This window comes from Eublepharis macularius, chromosome 16 (genome assembly GCF_028583425.1).
Source record: "Eublepharis macularius isolate TG4126 chromosome 16, MPM_Emac_v1.0, whole genome shotgun sequence".
NCBI lineage: Eukaryota > Metazoa > Chordata > Lepidosauria > Squamata > Eublepharidae > Eublepharis > Eublepharis macularius.
In genome coordinates, this window is record NC_072805.1 from 21370853 (window position 1) to 21397559 (window position 26707).

Here is a 26707-nt window from a genome sequence, read left to right on the forward strand (position 1 = left end):
GGGGGGGAGGAAATTTAAACCCCCTCCGGAGAAAAACTGTCCACCATAGTGTGCATGCAAAATATTATAAGTCTTTCTGATGTTGCCGCCTCACAATACAAAATGTCACTGTTTTAAATGGTGTTTTAATATTTATACATATGTTATGTTTTAAATTGTTTTTAAATGTTGTTAGCCACCCTGAGCCTGCTTGCAAGAAGGGCGGGATATAAATATAAAATGATAAATAAATAAATAATAAAGATGAGAAGGGGTTAGGGTGACGAAGCCAAGATGTTGCTTCCAAACAATGAAATGCTGTCATTTCAAAGGGAAGGCATGGGAACATATTTCTGTAGGGAAACACTGAATAAATTTGCAGTTCGGATTGAGTTTTTAGCTTAGTCTTTGTTCTGGCTGCACAGTTTGTATCAGATATTCCACACAGATTTCAGAATTTCCACCTAACCCTCACAAATGTCCCACTCAGCTTTGCCTCTGATGGGTTTTTTAAGAGAGGTTATTTGAGGCACGGAGGGAAGGCGGCATGGTATAGCCCAATCTTGTCAGATCTCGGAAGCTAAGCAGAGCCAATACTTGGATGGGAGACCACCGAGACAGACTTTGCAGAGGAAGGCAAGGGCAAACTGCTGCTGCTTCTCAATTTCCTGGAAAGCCCCTTGTTGGTGCTGCCATAAGCAGGGGCGGTGCCAGGGTTTCTGGTGCCCATGGCTGCCCCCATGTGCGCACGCACGTAGTGTGTGTGCGCACACCCTGGACTGCGTGATGACATCACTACATGATGATGTCATCAAGCAGCAAGCCGGTCCCATTGGCCGGTGGATGGCTGGGACAGTGTGCAGAGGCTGCCTGCACTCCCAGTTGGGCATGGCAGGTGGCTGGGGAGGTTCTGCACGCCACCCTGGACACCTGCCAGGCCTGGCCCGCGGCTGCTATGCCCAGCCCAGGGCATGTGTTGGTGGTGGCGGCGGCAGTGGCAGCAGCGGTGCAGGGCTGGCTGGCTGCAGCAGCTGAGAGCCAGGCACGCCAGCTCCGTGGTGTGTGCCTCTGCCGCCGGCACCCCCTCTGGCGCCCCCTTTGGTACCTCAGCGCCTGCGGAGCCTGCCTCACTGCCTCAATGATGTCTGGAGATCAGGGGGTGGGGCCACTGGCCATGTGACCATTTTCTAGAGGTGCCGGAACTCCATTCCACCGCGTTCCAACTGGAAAAAAAAGCCCTGGCCAGCACATTAGGAAGGCAATGAGCTTCTTCTTGGCCACAGCACCTGGTGTACAGAGGCAAACTGTATCCAACAGCTGTTGGTGCCATGTTCCAGTGGCCTTCTTTAGGAAACTACCAACTGGCCACTGTCTGTTCAGATTTCCTCATCAAGGAGGGTGGGGCACAGTTAGTGCTGTTCCCCTCTGCCTCATTCCATTCTTCTGTTCACCCCTCCCTCAACTGATGTGCAGCACATCTGTAGTCCAGTAACTGTGGGAAGGAGGTGGATGAAAGATGCAAGGAAGGGAAAAGAACTGGCGGTTGCAACTCCTGCTTAATCAGCGTTTTTTTTTTTAAAAGGTACCATGAATCTCCAGGTTGCGAGCGGGCAACCGTAGACTTATCTCCTGAACTCCGTAACTTCAATATGGTGCCTGCATATGCTGTGTGAAATTAGTTTGTCCAAGTTTATCCAAGTCAGCCCTCCACAGAGGTGACTGTTGCAGCTCTGCATGAGTCACTGTTCTGGCTTTGCCTCCTTCTGGTCAGACCCCGCTGAGGAATTGGGAATTCTGACTTATAGCTACAAAGATAACAGCTGTGATGGAGTCACTTGAAAGATGCATTATGAACTGCCTCCCCTTTGAGGGTCGTTGCCTGTTGCATCTCTACATGTATACCTGCTCTGGACTTGCTGGGGGTGAGAAACTCTGCCTCATCTCAGCATCGGGGATAGTCAGAGCATTCTATCGCTTTTGTGTTTCTGTGTGAGCTACTGATCTGGGCCTGTCTCCTTCCAGTGGAAACATCCAGAACATGTAGAAACAGAGGGGATGGATTCCTCAGAATTCTTCCCCTTCCCATACCCTGTGTACTTCCAATTGTAGTTCAGAATAAAGACTACTATTAGACACATTGCCCTAAGCTGTCCTTCCCTCATGCTCCTGCTTGCTCGCCCAGCCCCATCCACATTTCAGACAGACATAACTTCCTCCCCTAAGCAAAGTTTCCTGACACCAATACACACACACACACCTTAAACAAAATGCACACACCTTTTAACAATGTAATTCGAAGTCACATCATGCCCCCGAGAGATGCCAAACGGACCTGAGGGTGTTGGAAAGCAGTCACTTGGGGGTGTCTTTGCATTCACCACGGTGTCAAGCACTGGCTTTTTCTAACCTGAGGAAAGAGGCACAGGGTCAAGTCCAGTTGCTATCCAAACACTGCTTGGGTCAGTAGCTTCCTGGCCGTTGCCTAGTACACTGCTTGCAGGGACCTGCTCTAAGCAGCTTGTCGAAGTACAGCCTTCCAGGGAAGGCTCAGGCTTGTGAGGTCATGGAGGAGTCAACTGGAAGCACAGGACAAGTGTGCCACGCTGTCTAGCTTTCAGATTTTGCCTGAGACCGCGGTCGGAGCAGACAAGACTAACCTTGATAGAAAAATGGTCTGACATGATGCAAAGCAGTTTCTTTTTTAAGGCCCTTTGCTCTGCAGCAGAGAATCTGACTTGCAGGCAGAAGGCCCCAGGTTCAGTCCTCGGCATCTCCAGGTAAGAGGATCAGGATGATGTGGAAGTGCTCCACCTGGAGATCCGCTGCCAGTCAGAGTGGACAACACCGAACTTGATTGACGAAGGGTCTGACTCAGAAGAAAGCAGCTTCATGTACTCGGTCCAGAAAACAAAAGAGGGCTGGAGCGCGAACCTGTTGGATTCAGGATTGATCCCTGATTCAGACCTTGAACAATGCCAACCCTCTCCCAAGATCTGCTGCTATTTCTGAGATAATTTGAAGAGGATTTGAACTCTGGGATAGGAGCTGTGAAAGAACACGGAGACATCACAAGAAAGAGTTTAATTGGGTTAAGTCCAATTTGGGGGGCAGGTGGAATAAAGGCATTGTAAAGCTGTCATATAGTTCTTTGGCTCAGTGTGTGTGTTTTAACGGGCTTCTGTGGAGTTTAAGCTCTAGAAGTGAAGCCACGATGCTCTGCTGCTATTGCAGCAAAAAGATCAAAGAGAGGCACCTCAGAGACCAATTCATTGTACCACAAGCTTTTGAGGGCAGCCTACTCCATCAACTGTATGAAGGGTGCTGAGTAAGTCAGAAACAGGCAGCTGGAAGCCCCTGCACAAATCCAGTCCCAAGGTCTCCAGTCCTCTGTGATGCACCTCAGGCCCTTTGCCTCAAGCCAAGACACTGACAAAGGGCTCTTTAACCCCTTGTACCCCAGGATGAACAGCAAGAGAGGTGTGAGCAGATTCCTTCCGCTTATGATGTACTGCTGCGGTTGCCAATCTCCAGGTGGGCCCTGGAGATTTCCCAGAATTACAACTGACCTCCAGGTGACAAAGATCAGTTCCTCTGGAGGAAATGACTGTTTTGGAAAGTGAATTCTACAGCATTATACCTCACTGAGGTCCCTACGTCCCCAAAGCCCCGCCTCTCCTGCTGCCCCCCCCTAATCTCCAGTGATTTCCCAACCTCAGAGATAATCCTATGCAAAACAGCAGCATGCTCCCATGCAGTTTCCTAAAGGAAAGGGTCTTCCCAGGCCTTTCTTCCTGACTACACTGGTGGAGAAGGGGTTAAAGAGCCCTTTGACTTCAATCCTACAGGAATTAGTGAGGGGAGCACTTTAGCCATGGCTCAGTCGAAAATGTTGCTATTTTGATTAAAAGTGGGCTCTAGTTTGTGGGCAACAAACAAACCCCACTTTCTTAAATTTGCCCAGATTTGGTTGTCGCATCTTAATAGAAGAGCAAGATTCGGGTCCAGTAGCACCTTAAAGACCAACTAGATTTCCAAGGTACGATCTTTCAAGAGCCACAGCTCCCTTCAGATATCTGACAAAGGGGGCTCTGGCTCTCAAATACTCATACCTTGGAAATCCAATTGGTCTTTAAGGTGCTACTGGACCAAAATCTTGCCTTTCTACTACAGACCAACATGGCTACCCACCTGAAAGGAGTTAGATCAAAGGTTGGGGACACATAAGTGTCCCCAACAGGGCAAACTACAGGTCCCCAGGGGGCTTTCGGGTTGGGGAAAGAGTGTGATGTGTGTGTGCTTAAGTTCTAAGCACCGGGGCCTGATCTAAATTGCTCCCATAGGCCTGGGGATGAAGTGTCAAACACAGAACTCCCATTCCATCTCTGTTGGCTGAACACATGGGGGACACAAGGAATGTCTAACAGGTGATTAGCTCAGTACCTAGGCTCCAGTGTCCTGAAATTTGTGATGTCTGAATGCAGCTTGAGAAGTGGGGTACACATTTTTAAAAAAATGATATTTAGGTATCCTGGAAGTATGATGGATGACAAATCAAAGTCAGCCATCTCACTGCTACTCCATGTCACGCAGGAAGTAACTATAAGTGGCAAGAAAAAAAAACAATTAAGAATGAGGGCACTGCCTCTGAGCATGTGAAGAGTTCTTTATATCTCATCCCAATCCTATGAGTGTTCACTCAAGAATCTCTCTACATAAGATGCTGGGGTGTGTGTGTGTCAAGAGTTGGGAGACACAATGTAAGCTGGGAAGCGTAGTTTTGAAAGACAGAGCCGGTGGAAATAGTTCTGGAGGGGATGGATTCTCTCACAGCTTACACTCTGAAAATCTTGTCGGTCTCTAAGGCGCGACTCAAATCCTGCTGTTCTACTGCAGACCAGCACAGCTGCCCACCTGAAACCCCCTCCAACTGGTGCCTTTGGGCCAGTCATTCTCTCTCCCAGCCTGCCCTACCTCACAGGGTTGTTGTGAGAATAAGGGAGGAATGGTGGAACAAAGGGACTGGATGACAGGACTGCCTCTGACCCTGTGCAGAGCCCAGCACAGCAAGGGGGGAAAGAAGATCGGGACTTTGAGCTCGAGGAGGGAAGCGTTCCTTTGCCCCTCTTTTTACAAAATACGGATGACGAAGGTGGAGGGGAGCAGGACAACGACCCTTTCTTGGCAGGGAAGCCTCTGGGCGTGTGCAGAGTGTTTCCCCCGGAAGGCCCCGGAGCCAAGCCGCAGCCCCGGAGCCTCTTCCCGAGCGAAAGCAGGCCGAGCCAGCGCCGCCTGGCTCCGCCTCTCCCCGCCCCTCGGCCTCGGCTGCCGGTGCTCGCCTCCGCCTCAGCCGGCCTCCCTGTCGCCCGACGGCCGCAAAAGAGATTGAGTCCCCCCCTTTTACAGCAGCCGCAAGTGAGGTGAGTGGCCGCCCGGCGACCCCCGGGGACAGCCCCCTTGCCGGGGCGGCGGGGGGCCCCTCAGGCCACCCTGCGTGGGAAGGGCCGCCCGTGCCTGGGGCTGGGGGGCGGGGAAGGAGGGCTCCTTTGGGTGCAACGCTTTCCCCCCTCAGAGCCTCGGGACTGAGGGGAGCCTTTGTCTGGGGGGGAGGTCCCCTCCCCTCCCCTCCCCTCATGTAAACAAGACCCTCTCCTTCTGCTGTAGACGCTCCTGGAGGGGCTCTTAGATTCAGCCCCCCCCCCGTGTTATTCTATGGGGACTCTCTATTGTTGAGAGGGGGCCACTTTGGAGGAGGTCTCGATGGGAGGGAAGAGGGGCTCTTTCCCCTGCTCTATCCTGGTTAAGGGGGGGGGGGTTGGCTTTGGAGTCACTGTTGTGCTGGGGGGGGGAGGTAGGGTGGAAATCCCCCTCCAAGCTAATGAGCTGGGGAGGAAGGAAGTGGGGCAGGAAGCCCTCCCTTCCCTAACTGTTGTGCTGGGGCAGGATTCCCCCCTCCCCAGATTATTACTGTTAAAGTTGAATAGGAATCTCCCTCCCCTCTAAGCTGTTGTGTTTGGGAGGAAGAAGATGGGGCAGGAATCCCCCCCCCCAAAAGTATTACTGTTTTACTAGGGGGAAGATCTTGGTGGGGGAGGCCCCCTCTGAACTGTTAGTGGTAGCTCTGGGGGAAGATACCCTCGCGTGGCCTTCCCCCCCTTCAAATATAGGAGTGGATATTCTTTGAGTGAGAGATGGATGTGAAACTGAGGCACTGATCTCCAGGAAGGCAAAAGTACTATAGGGGGCAGGATATTTACTTGGCTTGTTTTTGCATAACATGAGGATTTTTTTTTTACTCTTGTCTCTAGGATGGGGGTGTGTGAAGGGGGGAGTACTACCTCTGATCTGAGTATTTCATTTTCATAAATCCAGTAGGAAGATAGTGAGAAAGGCAGACCAGAAATGACATAAATAAATACATTCCTGGTGTTCTCTCTGTTGAGGATAGGAACTTTGGACACTAATAATTGGCAAACTTTTGGTGCACTTTCGGGATGTATCTGCTTGTGCTTCATGGGGGACGGTGGGGGGCTGGAAGGAATTTTTCTTACAGTTTCCATTGTGCCGTGTTCCTATCTATGCCGGTAGGGTGGGATCTTTATAATCTCATTTGTCATGGTTTTCTTAAATGTGGAAGTTCATCTCTTGCAGGTAGATATGTCCAGACCCTGTCAGCGTGGGCAGTATCAAGGAGGCCAGTGTGATTTTTGTAGGGATGTGGAAAGGATTAATAAGAAGATTGGGCAAAGAAACCCCAGATAATTTCTCTATTCGTTCAGTATTTGTAACAATATATTACGTAACTGTATATGCTTTAAAAAAATGCCTCCTCTCAAAATCTGAACTCTCCTGCAGAGAGAGTGGAGTTGATCAGTCTAAATGCAGCTTCGCTTCAGGTTGGTTCTTCTGCCACTAGGTCCGTCTCTTGCCCACTCTTTATTTCCTCAAATGCTCACATGTGGCCGGTCCTTGGCCAGACATCTTCCTTCTGGATCTGTTTCTTCTTTGCTTTGCAATCCTTCTCAATTACCCAGCCTGCAGGCTTGCTGTTTTGGCTTGCGCAGTCCACTGCCCAGGGTGTGGTGGAGTACTTGGTATCTTTCCAGTCCCTCTGCAGCTCCTCCCAGGGGGTCCCTCCCTCACCTACATTGTTTCTTTCTCTCCATCGACTCCCCAGCTGACCCTTTCCTGGCTGTCAGTCTTTCTCTGTCTCAGACACACACACACCAGCAGTCTCGTGTTTCCCTAGCAACTCAAACCTTTCATTAGCCTCCTTCCTCTTCCTCTGGCCATTCCCTGTATATAATGTTTAGACATATAGGCACCTTGAACAAGGAATCTTGCTGAAGGCTAGGGGATTTTGCTCTTGAGGGAGCCGGGGAGGATATGACCCGCTGTTCTGTGGGCCTGGAGTCATCCGGGCAGTGGACATCTACCTTGGACCACTTGCACTATTTGCTGGCACCACTATCTGGGGGGTGCGAGCTCAGTTGCTTGCTCATAATTGGAAGGAATAGGTATTGCCAACTGTGCAAAATATTTCTACCCCTGGAAGGAATCATTTTTGATCAGAAGCAGAAAGAGGCCACTTTGACTTGTGTTTGGTGGTTTCCTGAGGGTTCTGCCCAGATTGTTTGGAAGGGGGGTTCTCTACTGATGCTTTCTCTGCTGCTGCTGCCCCTTTGGCAAAATGATTCTCTGTAGGGTCTTTTGTCTCTTGAGAAATATGCTGTACCAGAGACTGGGAGGAAGATTTCCACAGTTGGCCTCCGAAGTGTGATGGGGGCTTGACCTTTTGAAGAAAGGATGACGTGTTGTTTTTGCCTGTCCCCCCCTCCCCCTTTAGTGGGGATACTGGAAATGTTTTTGGATTTTCTCCAGAGGGACGCCCCCTCTCCCTTTTCCTTACACAATGAACTCATTGTGACGGAGAAGAGAGGCAGGATGGTTATCCCATGCTTTGGTGGGGAAGGGATCAATAGAACTGACTTTTGTTCATGGCAGAGGGACAAGGCAGGGTAGCCAATAGAACTGACTTTTGTTCATGGCAGAGGGACAAGGCAGCTCCGCTTGCTTGCCCTTGTGAATTCTCAAAGCACTTATCCTGTATATCTGTTGTTGAATATGGATGCAGACCCAGAGAGCATGCCCAGAAGGAGAGATACTTAGACACAGTGTCCAAGACTGGGCCTAAAGTAGCGTGGTCCTGCCAATGGTTGCATAATATAATTAGTGTGTGTGCTTTTGCACTGGAAAACAGTAAAGCCTTGGATGCTTACTGAATGGGAGAACCTTTTTGCAGGTCTTGGTAAGCAGAAGGAAAAGGGGAGACGATAACTTTATGGTGTTATAAATAATAACAAAATTTAATAACAACAATAACATAAGGCCAGCCCTGAGGAGCAGTGGTTTCCTCATCAGCATTTGAGCAAGAGGGAATGTTTGCATATTGCTTTGGGTTATGGCCTTAGATTAGAAGGATGACACATAAGCTTGGGTGTGTGTTCTCTGCCCGTTCAGGTCACGCCACAGTAACATCGTGACCCAGCTGTGTGATTACTGGGCCGTTCCTCTGCCTGGGCCAATGCTAGATCTGGAAGTGGTTCCCGAGCGATCTCTTGGGAATGAACAATGGGAATTCACCTTGGGTAAGTAGCCTGTTGCCTTTTTGAGCATCTTTTTTGTCATAAGAAGTGACGGACGGGTTCTGACACAGGGGCTTTCCTTCCAGCATTGCTCTGAGAGAGAGGCTCTTTTAAACGAACTGAAAAATGCAAATACCTGAACGGTATTTGGACTAAGCATACAGCGATGAGAGCAAGGATCTTTGTTTCTGTGAACAGTAAGGATGAATAGATGGAAGATCAGATGGTGGTAGCGTTCTGGTCTGTATCTGTTCAGAAGACTGCAGATATTTTTGGTCCTCCCAGCACAATAAGGTTCCTGCACACATTACTCAGAACCACAGCAAGAAAGGTTTAGCATAGACCACCTCCTGATGTTAGTTTGCTGCATGGAGGGATTTTTTTTTACATTAAAACATGAGCTCACACCTGCAGTCTTCTGAAGTGGTACAGTAAAAAATTCTACCACCTCATTTACATTTTAGAAACTTGCAGAACAGTTCTTGGTTTACCTACAGATGCTTCCTTGGGTGCCCTTAAACCGAGTCATGTTTTGTTTATGCTTTGCTTTGGCACTTCCTGCTCCTGTAATTCTAGCATGGTTAGCAACACCCATCAGAGATCACATGGCTGTTGCTCAGAACAGCTGGCATCTAGACAGGCAAGAAACAAGGCTTCTGAAACTCGCCCAGAGCTTTCCTGACGAGGATTTTGGCCATTTAACAGGGAAAGAAACCGGGGCAGCTTAAGAAGCAGTTCGACGGAGGTCACACACAGTTGGTGAAAGGCAATGCGGAACGGTGGATGGAGCCTTGGGCTGGGGAGATCCGGGTCCAAATCCCCACTCAGCTGTGAAGCTCACCAGGTGGACTTGAGCCACTTCTTTCACCCTAGGCTACCTTCAAGGGCTGTTGTGAGGTCAAATCTTGCTCTTCCGCAGCAGACCAACATAGCTACCCGCTTGAAAACAACATTATGTGTATTACCTTGAACTCTCGGAGGAAAGACACAAACAAATGTGATAAATAAAAGAAATCAGATTATCGATGTATTGTCGAAAGCTTTCATGGCTGGAGAACGATGGTTGTTGTGGATTTTCCGGGCTATACAGCCGTGGTCATGGCATTGTAGTTCCTGACGTTTTGCCAGCAGCTGTGGATGGCATCTTCAGAGGTGTAGCACCAAAAGAAGGTGGAGTCTTTTGGTGCTACACCTCTGAAGATGCCAGCCACAGCTGCTGGCGAAACGTCAGGAACTACAGTGCCAAGACCACGGCCATACAGCCCGGAAAACCCACAACAAATCAGATTATCCTCTAGCTATTGAGGGTCTTTTATACAGTTGTCTGGGTTGCTGTAGTAGACTTTCTCAGGGCACTATTCCCACATCTGGTGGAAGTGGTAATAGCAGCTTTTTTTAAAGCACACAGACCTATGAAGCAGGGTTAATTATTGTAAAATACCTGCGTGATAATTTAGTGATCCTGTTGCTTCAGTGTAATACTGGGGAAAATGTAATACTTAAACTGGACAAGTATAAAACTTTTGTACCTAGCAAGAACTCCCATATAAAGATCAGAAAAGGGGATGCTGATGCTGGTATTAATAAATTTTTATTTTATTATTGATTTACGTCCTTTATACTCCACCTTTCTCCTGAATCACGACCCAAAGTGGCTTACATCATTCCCCTCTCTTCCATTTTTATCCTCACAACAACCCTGGCAGGTAGGTTAGGGTGAGGGTGAATGAATGGCCCAAGGTCACTTGGCAAGCTTCCTTGGCAGAGAGGGGTTTTGAACCTGCGTCTCGCAGATCCTGATCTGACATTCTTAACCAAAACAGTACACTGGCCCCAGTCTGCAGGTTTTTGTGTGTGTATGTGTGTGTGTGCATGCGCGCGCACGCGCGCACGCACAACACATCCACTTGTCCCTGCACAGGGATTGTACTTGCTGGGTGGGAAATATACAGATGTGGCGCGCACACAGTTCAGAGAGAAACTCCACCCCAGAATGTATCTTGGAGGGCTACAATGTGCTGCCAGTGTAGTGTATCAGTTTAAGTGTTAGACTAGGAACTACAAGATCCAGGTTCTAATCCCATTACCCACAAGTAGCTGTAGCCATTCTGTCGGCTTAGACTTGACTTACAGAGATGTGAGACAAAAGTTAAGGGGGCTCTTAGTTGAGAAGCAAAGTTCTCCTATACGTGGCCCATGCAATTTCTTTTGCTTGAAGTCTTCACTTACTGCCAACAAACTCAGTGAGGTTGAAGATCTGCCAGCAAATTCCTTGTAAGAAGGGCCCTTGTACAGAAATTGCCTAATGGTGGCTGTTCAGGTGTGATGTAAGAGGTGGTTTACTCGATTTCTTAGTCATTGTGGTTGCGTGCAGATGCCACGTGCATCTCTCTGCTAGCCCTTCTGTGAGGATTTTTGCTGTGTACAGAACTGCTGTACTCTTGCAGCACCTTCTCAGGTGCATTTGCTGTACTTTTGCAGCACCTTCTCAGGTGTGTTCGCTGTACTTTTGCAGCATCTTCTTAGGTGTGATTCTGATGTGAGCTTTGTATTGATGGCCCTGTGCTGCATATGGATCTCAACTGACTTTGGGACTGGGTCTGTTTTAGTCCAGTGAATGGATGAGTTTAACTGGAGGCAGGCCTGAATTAAAGACCCCTGAGAAAGATGTGTAAGGTTTCTAGACTTGGCCAGCTATGAAAAAGAGCTTCTGGGGTCTCATAGAATTGCAGGCATATACCCTCTCACTGTCCAGACCTACTAGCTGGAGTCCCTTGGGTTTGATAGAACTTCAGAAGTTTATGTTTATTTGAGGTCTACGTTCAGATGAATTGCTGTGGAGTAACTTTCATTAAAGCTGCCTGGGGTTAAGTAAAATCTTTGGTTGTTAGCGAGTCAACCCCATTTAGGAAAAATTATGCACCTCCTAAGCAACTACCACATCATGAACAAACGCCAGTTTGTTTCAGGTAGATAGCCATGTAGGTGTGCAGTAGAGCAGCAAGATTTAAGTCCAGCAGCATCTGAACAAGATTTTCAGGGTATAAGCTTTTTAGAGTAAAAAGTCCCTTCATCGGAGAGGGACACCAGTTTGTTTCTGATGTGAATGAGCTTCATTTATCATCAGAATGGCATGGTTCCTCTGCCCTCTCTCCATGGTATAAACAAGTATTTAAATTGTGGGTTAGAATCCAGATTTGCAGGCAAAAAACAAACCCCAATTTGTTGAGACACTTGAATCCAGAACAAATTGTGGTTAGATCGAAGACTTTTTGGTTTAGAATGCCTTCAGTCTCTGCTCTGCATACAAGTGGTAGAAATGCACCGGTCTGTGAATAAACCAGGCTCATTCTCATAAACAAATTCTGTGTTGCATCTGAATACATCCCAAATGTCATCCTTGTTATGATTAAGAGGCTTTTTAGGACCAAGTTTTACTCAGAATGTGTACCATAACATTTTTATGTAAGATAGGCTGCAACTTCAGATAATGGTAAATTCCTATGTCTGTGGTAGACATGTACATCATACTTTCAAAGATATATTTATTGTTTAAATATAAATAATTTTGACAACATGTAATATGCTATAATGTGCTTGATAATACATTATTAACTAGTTCAGTGTTATAAAGTTTGGTATTGTAGGAGCGGTTTTAACACATGGACACATGAACCGATCTGTGAAAGACTATTTATTTGAGAACAGGAGCAAGCTCAGAATAAACAAAACTTCACAAAGAGACAAAGATATACACATACACAATGTTTCACAGTTGTGGACTCACAACTTTATCAGCCTTGAAGCTGACGAGTTGTCAGTGCCACACCCGTTCCTAGCATATATTAAATACCTTTACAGACAAAAGAACTCTGATGTAAAGGCAGTGATAAATAACATGTTTTTTCTTTATCGAGCTCAGATCAGAACTGCAAGTTCACTTGTTTATGGTAACATTACCACACTGTTTGATTAGAAACTCTGTGTCTCTTGTTTAGGGTAGAACATGAGATTTGCAATCTGTGGTGTCATATGTGACAACATTTGACAGGAAAAAGGACATGTTACAAAGAAAGAGAAATGCATTATAATAAACTGGCCACATCAGTCTCTAAATATGCTGGTAGTCCTTTTGAGGCTGTATGAAATTGTTTTTGTCCCAATAATATACTTTATTTTCTTAATTACAAACTTTGTTTTTTTCCTACATCTCAGGTGGCAAAATTTAAGATATTTGCTAAGGTACCATATGGGCCAACAGTTCATAGCTCTCAAGTATTTTATATGTATTTGTACTTTTACTTGTAGAAAACAAAGGCATTTATACTTCTATAAATATACCAAATAGTACAAGTGATACACTAACTAAAATAATTTTAGATTTGATAGGACAGAAACTACTGTATATCTTTCAGTTTTCCTAAAAATTTCAAGGGTGCGGGATAAACCATTTTCTTTCCATTGTTTAAAATTTTTCAGAAATTGTGTATCTCTAACTATGGCTGATTCCGCACACGTTGGATAATGCACTTTCACTGCACTTTATCAATTGTTTGAGTTGGATTTTTTGTTCCGCACACACAGAAATCCGTTCCAAATGATCTGTAAAGAGGATTGGAAGTGCATTATCCAACGTGTGCGGAATCAGCCCATGTATCTGCCTACCCAGTGCCTGATTAAATGAGTGGGTTTTGTTCTGTTTCCAAAATGTTCTCCAGCTAGGGTTCCGGTAGAGCTGCAGAAATGGATGCTTTCTAGTAAACCCAGCGCATGATTCCCGTGCACATGAAAGCAAACCTTTCCTTTCAGTGTGGACTGATGACCCTGGTCCAGCTGTACTTTCTGCTAAGTGGTTTATGCAGTTCTTTCCTAGAGTTGTGAACAGGTTTGGAAAAAAATAATGTCCTGTCTTGTTAATAGAAATCTAAATGTGTGCAAATGGGCGGTTGAAGTTTTTCATGGCACGGAGGTAAATGACATCCCATTAAGCCTCTATTAAAGGGAAGGACATTTTTTTCCAGGCAGTTGCCAACTCTCTTGTTGTCCTTTCTTTGTGATTTTTCCTTGTATCATGTGAAGCTAATTACACTTCATACAGACACTTTAATATGTATCCAGTTTGGTGTATATCCACTTACCTATTTCAGACATTGCTTGTGTTCTCTTGGTGCCTGCAAAGATATGAGCCCCGTGATTCTTTGTGCAGACAGAGGCTATCTACTTGTGTCATTTTCCCAACTGTCGCAGTCCTCTTGAATAATACTTAAAATGGTCTGAAATCATCTAAATTTCACCTCCTTCTGATCTCACCATCCCTTTTTATAAGCAAGTCTTCTTACAGTGCAATACTAAAAGTCATACCCTTCTAAATCCAGTGATTTCAGTGAACTCAGAAGGATACTAACTCTGCTTAAGATTACTCTGCTGGTATCGTCATCTTGTTCATCGTTATTTTTGTTGTGTTCTCAGAATTCTCACCACAAGGTAAGAAGTTCCTCTCCACCAGATACTGCCACACGTGAAATCTGTTTGTTGAGCATGAATGCTGCAAATCGTGTCGCTTAACTTGTATTCTGCCATGTTGCTACCATGGCATATGAGTGCACAGTAATTGCCCGTCTCAGAGATGGTGCTGATAAATGCTTGTCTGTAGCGCTGTGTTGCTCTCTAAATGCTGGCAGGGAATTTCCTCTGGGATTCTCCAAGTTGCTTGCTCCAGTGGAGCTGATCCATTCGAACTGTTTCCTGAATTTCCCCCGGAGCAGCTGATATTCCGCTAGCGGTGATCTCTTTGGCACTGATGCATTGCGTAACCATATCTTAACTAGCTTTGTACACGAACATTCAATTTGGGGCTGACAGCATCAGCGTTGAAGCTTCTCCAAGGCCAAATTTTCCCCGAAGCTCTGCCCCTAGGAACTTAAGAATGAATAATTTATTTTTCTCCTGTAGAGTTCACATTGTTCTCCAAAGTTGTCAATCAGCTTTCCATTTGATACGCTTAAACATTACAGCGCGACATTCTCACACCGAGGTTTTTTGTGTTTTTTTAAATTGCTTTCCTCCCAAGTAGATCAGGATGGTGTACAATGGTCCCCTTCCCCCATTTTATCTTCCCAACAACCCTGTGGATTACACTCAGCGAAGAGGAAATGGCTGAATTAAGGCTACTTAGGGGCCAGCTTCATGTCTGAGCGGGGATTTGAACCTGGGTTTCCCTGCTTGAAGTCTGATCTCATGACTCCCAGCATGGCAGCCATGGGTACCCATCTGCTGCTTCTGCAAAGCAAAGAGCCGCTCCTGGCTTTTCTCCACCTTACTTGAGCAGGAAGTGCTTCAGAAGCGCCCCAGAAGGCATCACCTTTGGGTCTGCGAGGAGCTCTGATTTGGAAATAGCAGTCTTTATCATAGGAGAATACTTGGGTTGGGACCACCTAACATTTTGTAATTGCCCCCTGGCAGCTGTTTTTGTAGTGATGGTGCCCACTACCCTTTCTCAAAATTCCAGCAGTGCTCATCAGCTCTGCAAAGTGGAAGAACCACTCTAACCACTGTACTACGCTGTTATGCCTTTCCCCTTTATTCCTTTTGCTCCTCTTTCCCTCTACAAAGCTGTGGTTATTAACTATGTGACTCAACTGGTAGGCCTCTTACAGCCCCCACTCCAGCGTGTCACTTCCTGTATTCCCTTTAGTTTCTTTCAAATAAGAGTGAGCTCCGGTCTTGGGTAAAAACAGAGCACTGTAGTTGGAAATAACATTGCTTTGAGGGCAGAATCTATTCTGTTTATTTATTTGCTTCATTTATACCCTGCCTTTCTCCTCAGTAGGGGCCCAAAGCAGCTTACATCAGTCTCTTCTCCATTTTCTCCGCACAGCAGTTCTGCGAGGTAGGTTAGGCTGAGAGTGTATGACTAGCTGAAGGTCACCTAGCAGGCTTGCATGGCAGAGTGGGGACTGGGGTCTCCCAGGTCCTAGCCCCACACTCTAACCACTACACCACACTGTCTATGTCGCCCCTGATGTTGAGATATTTCAGATGTCACAAACAATGGTTTGGTGCGTTGTGGATCAACCCTGTCTTCCTGCCTCCACTGCTGGTTGAGAAACGGGGACACTTCCTGGAAAATCACTGAGCTTACAAGATGTTCCTAATTGGTTCATTAGAACTCTTACAGTGAAATCCTAAGCAGAGTTACTCCAGTCTAAGCCCACTGAAATCAATGGGCTTAAAATGGAGTAACTCTGTTTAGGATTTCACTGTTAGGGAAGGTGTTTTCTTTAACTTTTGAACTGTGGTTTAATTCAATGATGGTTTGGTCGACACGGGGCATGTGCGTTTCTTGCTCAAAAGTGTGTTAATGAATCCAGTGTATTTGCCAAATATTATTCTCAGCAAAATCATCTGTGTAAGTTTAATGTGTAACCTGATTCATGTACTCTAGTCCAAGAACTAAACTGATGCCAGAAACGTGGCAACTTGTGCATATTCTGTCTTTGCAATAATAACCCTTTGAATAAATCTGAGCAAACTTTATCGATGCTATCTGACGGCTTTGTCAGTTTTTCATAAAGAGGGAACCATCAGGCTCTTAGACTCTTAAGAAAACTGGCCTGATTCTTTTATTACACTTGCGCACCTCGGGAATCATATTAAACTTGTCTCCTGAATGATTGGAAAGCACTTGGAACTTAATGGTATCTTTTGATCTTGTGGTTCTTGAGTTATAATTTACCGGTGCTTTTTATGTGCAAGATAATAGCCCTCAAAATAATTTCACAAATGAACAGCGCAATAAGAAGCTTCCTTCGGGTTGCTGATGTTCTCACCACCAGGTTTCCAAACACCTTGGCTCCGCTTTGCTCTCTGTGAAAGCAAGTTCCTCCATTCCTCTAGTGATTAAATGATTTGCATATTATGGGTTTGAAAACTTGTTCCCTTCCTAGGATTATTACGCAGTCACTTGATTATATCTGATGCATGATAATCAAGAGGCGCTGAGCAGAATATGGATGTGTTTCTCCAATACTGCAACGCTCTCTTGCTGTGGGATCGGGCTGGCAATTATTCACCCGTCCCCTCAAAGAAAAGCCAAACCCCCAACCTTATGCTTTGATAGAGACTGGCATTTATGAAGACACTTTCTGTTCACATCCTTTCCAATCAGGTTTTAGGCCCAGTTATAGGACTGAAACAGCACCCTACTTGGATGATCTGCACCAGGAGATGAATAGAGTGTGATTCTGTCTCCTGGACCTCAGCTAGTTTTGATACCACTGACCACAGAATCCTCTCAGACTACCTTTCTGAGCTGGAATGTGTAGGCAGCATTTTGTGGCAGTTCTAGTACCACTTGAAGAGTCGGTTTCAGAAGCCCCTTCTGGGAGTGTGTGGCACAGCCCATTGGTCTTAGGCCTGTGGGGTCCCACGGGGTTCTTTCCCAGGGTGGCTGTAGAAACTCTGAACTGGTGCCCGGAGGCAGTTTTGTCGTGGATGCGGGATAATAAACTTAAGCTTAATCTCAATGAGATGGAAGTGCTACTGGTGAATGGGAGATCTGATCCAGGATTTAAGTGTCTCGCGTTCTGGATGTGGCTCCCTTGAAGGGACAAATCCATAATCTGGGAGTCATAAGCAGGTAGCAGCTGTGGCCAGGAGTGCCTTTTACCAGTTTTGACTGGTTAGCCAGCCTTTCCTGGGCAGAAAAGAATTTGGCCACTGTGGTACAGGCCCCGGTTACATCTAGATAAGATTACTCCAGTGTGGCTGCCCCTGAAGAGTGTTTAGACACTTCCGTTGGTGCAGAATGTTGCAGCCAGGGTGTTGACTGGAGTAGATCACGGGGACCACATCACTCCAGGCTTGGCCAGTCTACACTGGCTCCTGATCTGTTTCCAGGCTCAGTTCAAGATGATGGTCTTGATCTTTAGATCCCTATATGACTTGGGAGCAGCATACCAGAAGGACTGCCTACTGCCTTATGAACCTACCTGACTGCTGCAGTCATCCTTTGAGACCCTGCTTCAGGTGCCCCTGCCTTCTGAGATTAGGCAGGTGATAACCAAGGAGATGGCCTTGGTTTTGGCCCCAAAACTCCGGCACTCTCTCCCCAGGGACACTGGCCTAGCTTGTTTCCATCTTCCACCTGCAGGTAAAGTTTCATTTGGTGTTCCCTCAGTTGTCCCTCTTCCCTGTCCAGTGTTTTAATGGTTGTTTTTATTTTTTGTATGTGTACTTTAGCTCTGGTTTTAATGATGTGATTTTGGTAGTTTTTTAAGATCCTGTTGTTGAGAAATGGGGTGCAATATGGACTCTGTATCATGTTTTAAACAATGTATTGATTGCTACCAAGTTTTTATGTTGTATGTATTTTATTATGTTGCCTATCCGCTCTGAGCCCTCTTGTGAGAGGGCGAACTACAAATCAAATCAATAAAAATAAATACTATTTTGTTATGTATGTTTTTAATTTGTTAGCCCCATTGGTGGGCCTTATAAGGGAAGAAAGGTGAAATATAAATTTTGTAAATGATGATTAAGAGCCCCGTGGCACAGAGTGGTAAGCTGCAGTACTGCAGCCCAAGCTCTGCTCACAACCTGAGTTCGATCCTGGCGGAAGCCGGGTTCAAGTAGCTGGTTCAAGTGTGACTCAGCCTTTCATCCTTCCGAGGTCGGTAAAATGAGTACCCAGATTCCTGGGGGTAAAGTGTAGGTGACTGGGGAAGGCAATGGCAAACCACCCCGTAAAAAGTCTGCCAAGAAAACATCATGATGCGATGTCCTCCCATGGGTCAGTAATGACTTGCACAGGGAACTACCTTTACCTTTAAATAATTATTATAATTGAAGTAAATAAGGCAACAATATAGCACCAGAAATCTGCCTTTGTCACTTACAGTTGATTGGAAGTTGTAAATCTGCAGGTGAGTTTACAGCAGCGAGCCTATAATGTTTTTTGCTGTCAATACAATGCTGACCAGATGTAGGTGATAAAATGGTAAAACATACTGGGGTAGATCCTGCCGTTCCACTGAGCATAGTTTATTTATGTATTAAAATTTTTATACCCCACCTTTCCTTTTGGATCCAGGTTTGACGCCTTCCTCCAATCTAAGAGGTCTTTCTCCAACTTCCGTAGGTCTTCCATCGGAGGAAGAGCCATTGAAGTTGTAGGAAGGCTCCTTGGAAGGTGGTTGGATCCACCCTGTTGGCTTCCTGAGGAATCCTTCAGTTTCCATTGATTGACTCTACAGTAACGGTTTACATGCGTGGCACATCTTGTCCTGCTGTGGAGCATGAGTGGTGGTTTAGGTGCAAACAGTACGATAAAAAAAATTTGATTTACATACATGGGAAGGGTAAACTTCTAACCTGATGTAAGCTATAGGGGTCATAATAAGGCTTGCTTCAGCTTATCAAACAAAATTGGGAACAAAAGAATGCCCTTAGCTTTGAGGTGGCACTTCAGAGTATTTCACATGCATTGTCTAGCGTTTTTTACAGCCGCCCGCCCCTAGTAATGTAGTTCAGTGTTATTACCCACATATTGCAAATGGGAGGTTGATGGAGAGAAAATACTGTCTTGAGCGACTCTCTGGAGACACAGCATGTATATTCTCTAAGAAAAGAATAAATACTTGCCTAAGGCTACGCAGTGAGTTACCGGCTGAAATGAGATGGGGGGAGGTGCTTCCCAGCTCTTGTTCTCTCCTGCTGTGCTGCACCCAGCTGTGTTCACAGAACCAAAGGCAAGAAGTTAGGAACAAACTGGAAATTTGACAGCTTAAACTGACACGCAGCAATCTATTCTTAATGTGCTTGCTACTTCCTGTTTTCTTAAAGCCCAAATGAGATGAATGGCCAGAGAGTACAGACCTGCCACTTGTTCGCAGACAGTTTTTCTGACACACTAGAGACGAACTTGACAGCTGTCCTGTTTTCTGGTTGGAATTGCTAGCTTTAGGACAAGCTATATCATTGAGCTTAAGGACCTATAATTAGAGCACACTAGAATAAGCTAGAGACACAAACCACACTGTAACATACTTTGAATGCACTCAGTACATTTCCCGAGAACACTGTGCGTATTGGGAAGCTGTTTTATTCTTTCAGTCCATCCCTTAGGAATTGTAGCAGTTGAATTTTGCCTCCAGAGAGCTTTAATCCATATACCCTTGGAATTGAGAATATTTTAAGAAAGAAGCACCAGACTATTATGAAACGTATCTTCACATTCATAGCACACTTTATCCAAAGAAGTCCAGGCAGGGAACTACAAACGACACTGGTTAGATGATCAGAGGTCTTTTGGGAAGGTCTAGAAGGACTTGTCTACAAGCATGGTGTGTGCTCAGGGGCTTCTTCACGTGCAGCATTTTTAGGTGTGCACATCTAAAGCATAAACACACTATATGAGTCTTAGCGAACTCTTGTACACTCATCAGAGAACCACGGTTGGTGGCAGCTTGGTATCAAAGGGGCACTTAGTGTCCAAACCTAGTTTGTTGATGTGCAGCATGTGACAGGCGATGACAAACTATATTCCTTGGGGGCTGGGAGGAGAAATCTGTGACACGTACTTGTAAGGTCAAGAAATGAAGGGTTAATGGAGCTGCCAGCAAGTGAGAGTTGTGAGCACAATGAAGCAAAAGAGATGTTCGGAGAAAGGCAGAGTATGCGTCCTTTGAACACTTAGGAAACAGAGCGATCTTCACTTGCGCATCACTAAAGTTGATTAAGTGTGCAGCTTTTAAAGGTTAATTGGACCCGTTCTATTGTGCCTGGCTTGACGATACCTGTCCTTGCCCTGCTTCTTAGAAAATGGTCTGGCTTGGTGGTTAAACATCAGTGCGTGAGTGTGTTTTCCCCCTAATTTAATGAGACAACTGGGTTTAGTCATTGGCTGGAAATACTTACGCTGTTCAACTTGTTGTTCTTGGCCCATGAACCAGTATTGCCACATGTTGACCCTGCTGAGCAAACACATTTTTTGCCCAACGTGGCTCAGTGAGAGGCAGTGTCCGTAACGCTTCTTGGTGTGTTTTGTTTTGCAGGAATGCCATTGGCTCAGGCTGTAGCAATTCTTCAGAAGCACTGTCGCATCATCAAGAATGTCCAGGTTCTTTACAGCGAGCAGGTAAGTCACTGTTTGGCTTGGTTGATCAGTTGACTCTGGGTGATAAATAGCCTACAAGGAATGGCAGGGCACGCCAATATTGCATAATTCTTGTACAAACAATGGCTGGCCACATTGTGTCCAGTCAGCCCTTAGGATTGCCACATCCTGGAACATGTGGCTTTCTGAAAGTTACATACCACTTCAGCTATTTTTTAAAAAGTGCAAGATTGCTGTACTACAACTTAAGAGGCTTTCTGTTATGACCTGATGTTGCCAATGTGGTATAATAGTTGGACTAGGATAGGAGAGACCCCAGTTTGTATCCCCGCTCTGCCAGGGAAGCTTGCTGGGGGAACTTGGGCGCAGAGTCTCAGCCTAGTCAACCTTACAGGGTTGTTGTGGGGATAAACTGGAGAAGAGAAGGCTGATGCAAGCCATTGTGTGTCCCCCTTTGGGGGAAAGGTGGGGTATAAATGAAGTCAATAAAGTAAATAAATAACAGTGCAGTCCTAAGCAGAGTTACTTCAGTCTAAGTCAGTGGAAATCAATGGGCGTAGACTGGAGTAACTCTGTTTAGGATTGCATTATAAATCGCTTCCTGTTTAGAGTGATCAATCAACTATTTGGCCTTTGCTAAAGCAATATTGTATTTTAGGTGGGGCGCTGAGAATGATGGCGGTGGGAAAGGATGCGAACGTCTCCCTCCTAATGAGAAGGCAATAAATAGGGTTGCTCTGTGAAATAGTACTGAACTGTTGTTGAAAGCACAGTGAATGGTCTTAATGGGATTTTTTCCGTTTTTGGGCTGGGCAGTGATTCTGTTCTAAACCATCTAGACAAAATAATAACATAACATAATAATAATATTTGATTTATAGACTGCCCTTCAGGACAACTTAACGCCCACTCAGAGCGGTTTACAAAGTGTTATCCCCACAACAAAACACCCTGTGAGGTGGGTGGGGCTGAGAGAGCTCCTAGAAGCTGTAGCTGACGCAAGGTCACCCAGCTGGCTTCAAGTGGAGGAGGGGGGAATCAAACCCGGTTCTCCAGATTAGAGTCCTGCACTCTTAACCACTACACCAAATAAGCATGGTCAGTTGAAGTAAGTAGGTGTAGCACTAAGGGGGGCCCACTGGAAATGTTGCTCCGTGTCTCTAGCGTGGTTTGGCAGCTCTGACAGCAAAAGCAGGCACAGTAATTGAAACCATGTAGATGTTTTAATCATGCTGCTCTGCATGATTAAAACATTATTCAGCGTTACATTAATCCTTGTCCTCATGCTTCCCTTCCTATTTCATTGCCCTGCAGTCTCATACCAGCATCGTTTAATTCACCAGCATTAAACGGTCTTTGTACTTATCGATGATATGTTTGGGTGAGGAAAGATGGTGAAAATAGAATTTTTAAATCATCTCTGGAAATGTGTGAATTGTCCATTGCCAATTCTGCTGCCCTGTGTGCTGGACTTTCTAGGAAAAGCAAGAACCAAGTACTTTCTGTTCATGTTTGTTGTGGGTCCAAGCTGAATTTGTGTCAAGCGACTCAGTATCTGAGCGGCTTGGTTTTCAAATATGTCGCAGTTGCTAGCATGACTGTGAACGCATCCCAGCATTTTAGTGTTCTGCCAGGCATGTACTCGGCTAAATGGATTTGTCTTCCTTCATTCCAGGTGACATGGAATGTATAGTAATTAATAGCATAGTTAGGAGCACCTTCCAGCTTCCATAATTTCTGTAGTTATGCTGCAAAACTGATCAAGTAGCTAGTCCAGTTGTTCAAATTATGGGAGAAATGTAAGGAGGGCCTTCATGAAATCCACCTTAATGAAATGACAGGAGCACGTATCTGACCGAAGCCGAATGTATCCAGGAGAGGGGCAGGCGGACAGGCAGCCTTCTGAACACAGTGCCTGAGAGGGGACATCCCAAGAGATAAGGGCCAGGCACCTGCAGTTATGGTGCTGAAGTTGCAGAAGTAATTCATACATTCCAGCGTTTATTGTATCTTGACCCATTTTTGGCTCACCAGAAAATATTCAGGACTTTATGGCCACCGTGGTTTCCATGGATCTGACCTAGGTTTTTATAGATCCCCTGCATGTAAAAGGGTATACGCTGCATGTAATGCGTTGCACTGAGCAGTTAGCCGATGGTCTGGTAAAGGGACTGGTAATTCAGCCGGTGCCAAGGTCAGCCCACTCTCTGCTGAAGGCACGGTTGAATGTGGCTCACGTCCTTTGCAAGGGGTGGTAGAGCAATTAAAATGGTTCTTGGATATGACGCGGAGCTTACTGATAAAACCAAAGCTCCAGAATGTTTAAAAATGATCTCTTTCCTCCTGAGATTATGCCCAGAGAGAGATTGGGAGGAGGTCCCCTGTCACGAGGAGGAAGAGAGGATTCAGCAGCGTGACCCCACCTTTACCTGAATGTGAGCTCTCCAGTTCTTTGTCTCTTCCCCACAAGGAGAGGAGAGGGAGGTAGCCTGAGACTGCTGCCCGTTACTCTCAGGGTGCAATTCTAAGAAGAAACTGCCCTCCTAGACGGGGCTATTGTCAGTTCCTGCCCGGTAGATCCCTCAGCCCCTCTCCAGTGAACACGCATTGGTTCCAGTAGAAAAGCTTTATTTTAGCATTTCACAGTTCAGGTCTGCGCTCCCATCACGGAGCTTGGTAGAAGTGACAAGGCAAGGCAAGCAATCTATGTTATATGATTTTTCCCGTGCTCAAAAAACTGTTAAGGTTTTGGTGTGCAAGTCTACACGGGTCCTGTGAGAACCCTTTTTAGTTATGGCTAGATATTCAATACACAATAATACATTCCCAGCATCTGGGCAAAGTAGCAAAAGCAGGCGTCTGGACACTCCAAGGTCAGTGCTAGCTTAGAGGTGTATATTTCTATAAGGTAACAGGAGAGGCCCATTCTGGGTCTCAAAAAGTAACACTTTGTAATAAGGAGAGAAAACATCAGGTTAGTAATGAGCATTGTGGTTACAACATACAGACAATCATGGCATGACTGTACACAGACACGACAACGATTATCTCAGGGCTTTTTAGTGGTGGTACTCAACAGTACTGAGTACTTTTGGAGAGTTCTCCCAAGTCCCGAGGGGAGAATTGGTGGAAATCCGTGCAACCTGATTATGCGAGGGTAGTGGCGGTGGAGAGTGCCGACAAGTCGTGGCTGACTTACAGTGATCCCTGCTGGGATGGTTTCCCTTGCCTGCCTCTGCATAGCTACCGTGGTCTTCCTTAGAGGTCTCCCATCCAGTTGCCAAACGAGGCTGACCCTGCTTAGCTTCTGAGATCTGGTGAGATCAGGCTTGCCTGGGCTAACACCTTTTTTTTAAAAAAAAGCAACGCGGATATTATTCTTGCAAATACAGGGCAGGAACTTCAAAGAGCTGCAGACAGTTCACATCTGTTTTTAAGAAATTTGGCACTCAACCTAGGATGACAACCCTGTGACATGTTAACAGGATCAATGTCATCAGGAATGAAGAGCTTCTGACTTTGCCAGGTGCTGTTGACTTAGTCAACCCCTTAAAGCCATGGCCGTGTGTGTGTGTTTTTTTTAAAAAAGTAAGTTCACATGACTATTTATCCTCCCCTGCATTAAGAGGTCTAAGGTAATTTAATATCTGATCTTGTGTCTCTGTGTGTGAAATTCTGTTTGGGGGTGGTAATAAGAGTTGCAGATTGTGTAGGCTTCTTGCCTGACACTGTGGCTGTGTGTTCTGGGGTTGATTGCAGTTGTCCCCAAAAGAGAGGCCTTATTTTATTTTTTACTTCATTTATACTCCAGTTTTCTCCCCAGTGGGGACCCAAAGCAGTTTACATTATTCTCTTTTCTTTTTTATCCTTACAACAATCCTGTTAGGTAGATGAAGCTGAGAGTGTGTAACTAGAAGGTCACCCATTGAGCTGCCGTAGCAGAGCAGGGATTTGAACCTGGGTCCCCCAGATCTTATTGTGTCGCTCTAGCCACTGCGCCACACTGGCTCTTTTAATAAATCAATATAAAGTACTCAAGCAAAGGAGAGCAAGATTTGAGTCCAGTAGCACCTTAAAAACCAACAGGATTTACAGGATACAAGCTTTCAGAAGTCAAAGCTTCCTGCATGCAGAAAATAAGAGTCAACTAGAAACTTGGTTTCATTTGTTAGTGCTGCTATGTCCATAATGTTGGTTTTTAATAGTATCTGTATTAGTAAATCCACAAAGCAGTTCCGTCTGGAAGTTGCCACACCTTAAAACTCCTCAGCTGCCGCCATGCTGGCAGAGGGACTCCCTGGGAGTGGGTAGACAGGCGGAAATGGCGTTGCGCGTGCTCCGACATCTTTTCCAGACAAAAACCATAGGTCAGTGGGATTCCTAGAGCCATCGCCAGAGCTGGTTTTCAACCAGAAATTATGTCAGGGAATGCATGGCACTAGCCCCTCCCCTTTTTCCTCCCATTGCCAAATTTACCAGCAGTGGGGAACAAGTTGCAATGTCAGCAGTGGGCAAGTGGCAATCCTGGGCACAATGCCACGTGTATTTGTAATGCCAACACAAGCACCGCCATAACTCGGTGAGGAATGAACAGGCAGACAAGAGAGCAAGTCCTGCTGGAGGGACAACACCCCTGTGAAGGGCGCGGACTGAAGGCACGCGTCATAGCAGCTGTGCAGACCTAGATCTGATTAGTGGATGAGAGAATTCCAGGAAACCTTCTCAACTCCGCCTTGATTTCCATGGAGATAGATCAAGATGGGTAGCCGTGTTCGTCTGTCTGTAGCAGTGGAAAAGAGCAAGAGTCCAGTAGCACGTATATGGCTAACAAAATTTGTGGCAGGGTAGGCGCTTTCGTTAGCCACAGCTCACTTCTTCAGATACAGCTGGAATGTGAGTCCATCTGTCCTTGTATCTTGGAGAGTGGAGTGATTGCAGAAGTCGAATGACAATAGCCAGTGAATGATAATGGCAGGCGTGATTGAATAGGGTGGGGTATGCAGAGGGGTAGTGGGTGAGGAGAAATCAGCATTGGTAATGAGACAGGAAGCCGAGATCTCGATTTCCATGGTGTCTCGATTTCCATGGTGCAAGAAAGGTGGAAAACAAAGACACATCTCCATTTGTTCCACTGTGCTGGAACGACATGATTTAGAGCCCGGAGTCTTGTTGTAGGCTGCACGTTTCTTTGAGCAATTACTTTTGAAGAACCCTGACAAACTCTTTACAAGTAAGGCAAGGTAGAAGCTAGGCTTGATTTCTAGATTTTTTTAAATGCTAACTTTAGCCATACAGATATTTGAACAGACTTGTAATTAGCAGGTCATCTTTGGCAAGCAAAGAAGGATCTCCTGGCATGACACGGAGGCAGTTTATTGATGCTGCTTCTCTTGCTTTTTTTCCTTTATTTTTTTTAGACTATAAATAATGAACCCTAACGGACATGTAAATGCAAACCAGATGTCTAGTATTTTTCTGTGCGAGAGCCAGTAGCTTTTATGAATTTGAATATTGTCAGGAGATACTTGTGCCTTTTGGAATGTTTTTTCCACATGTGGTCCTCAGTTTAGGTGGGTAGTTGTCTTAGCCTGCAGTAGAACAGCAGGATTTGAGTCCAGTGGCACCTAAGAGGCCAACAAGAGTTTCAGAGCGAAAGCTTTCAAGAGACAAGAGTTCCCTTCTTCCAACATGCGTGTCCTTGTTTGGGATTCTGTTGCAGTACAAGTTCAGGCATCACCATGTTTTGATTTGAATGGCCTGAGTATTTCTACTGACATAGATCAAGATGTCAGCACTCTCCCACCCTCTACATTGGACAAACTGGCCAGTCCTTTTGACAAAGAATTAATGGACATAAGTCTGACATCAGAAAAAACAAAACCCAAAAACCAGTGGGGGAACATTTTAACCTTCCAGGGCATTCAGTTGCTGACTTAAAGGTAGCAGTTATCCTGCAGAGAAATTTCAATGG

At 45.8% G+C, this 26707-nt stretch overlaps 1 protein-coding gene across 1 annotated transcript in view; it reads left to right on the forward strand.

The window, feature by feature from the left end:
- Nucleotides 1–5336: 5336 nt before the first annotated feature.
- PHAF1 (phagosome assembly factor 1) overlaps nt 5337–26707 on the forward strand; it is a 57789-nt gene continuing 36418 nt past the window's right edge. The window contains exons 1-3 of the mRNA XM_055000703.1: nt 5337–5396; nt 8497–8624; nt 20675–20757. Of these exons, the coding sequence (XP_054856678.1) occupies nt 8561–8624; nt 20675–20757 (147 nt within the window). The 5' untranslated portion in view covers nt 5337–5396; nt 8497–8560. The remainder of the gene's footprint in view (nt 5397–8496; nt 8625–20674; nt 20758–26707) is intronic.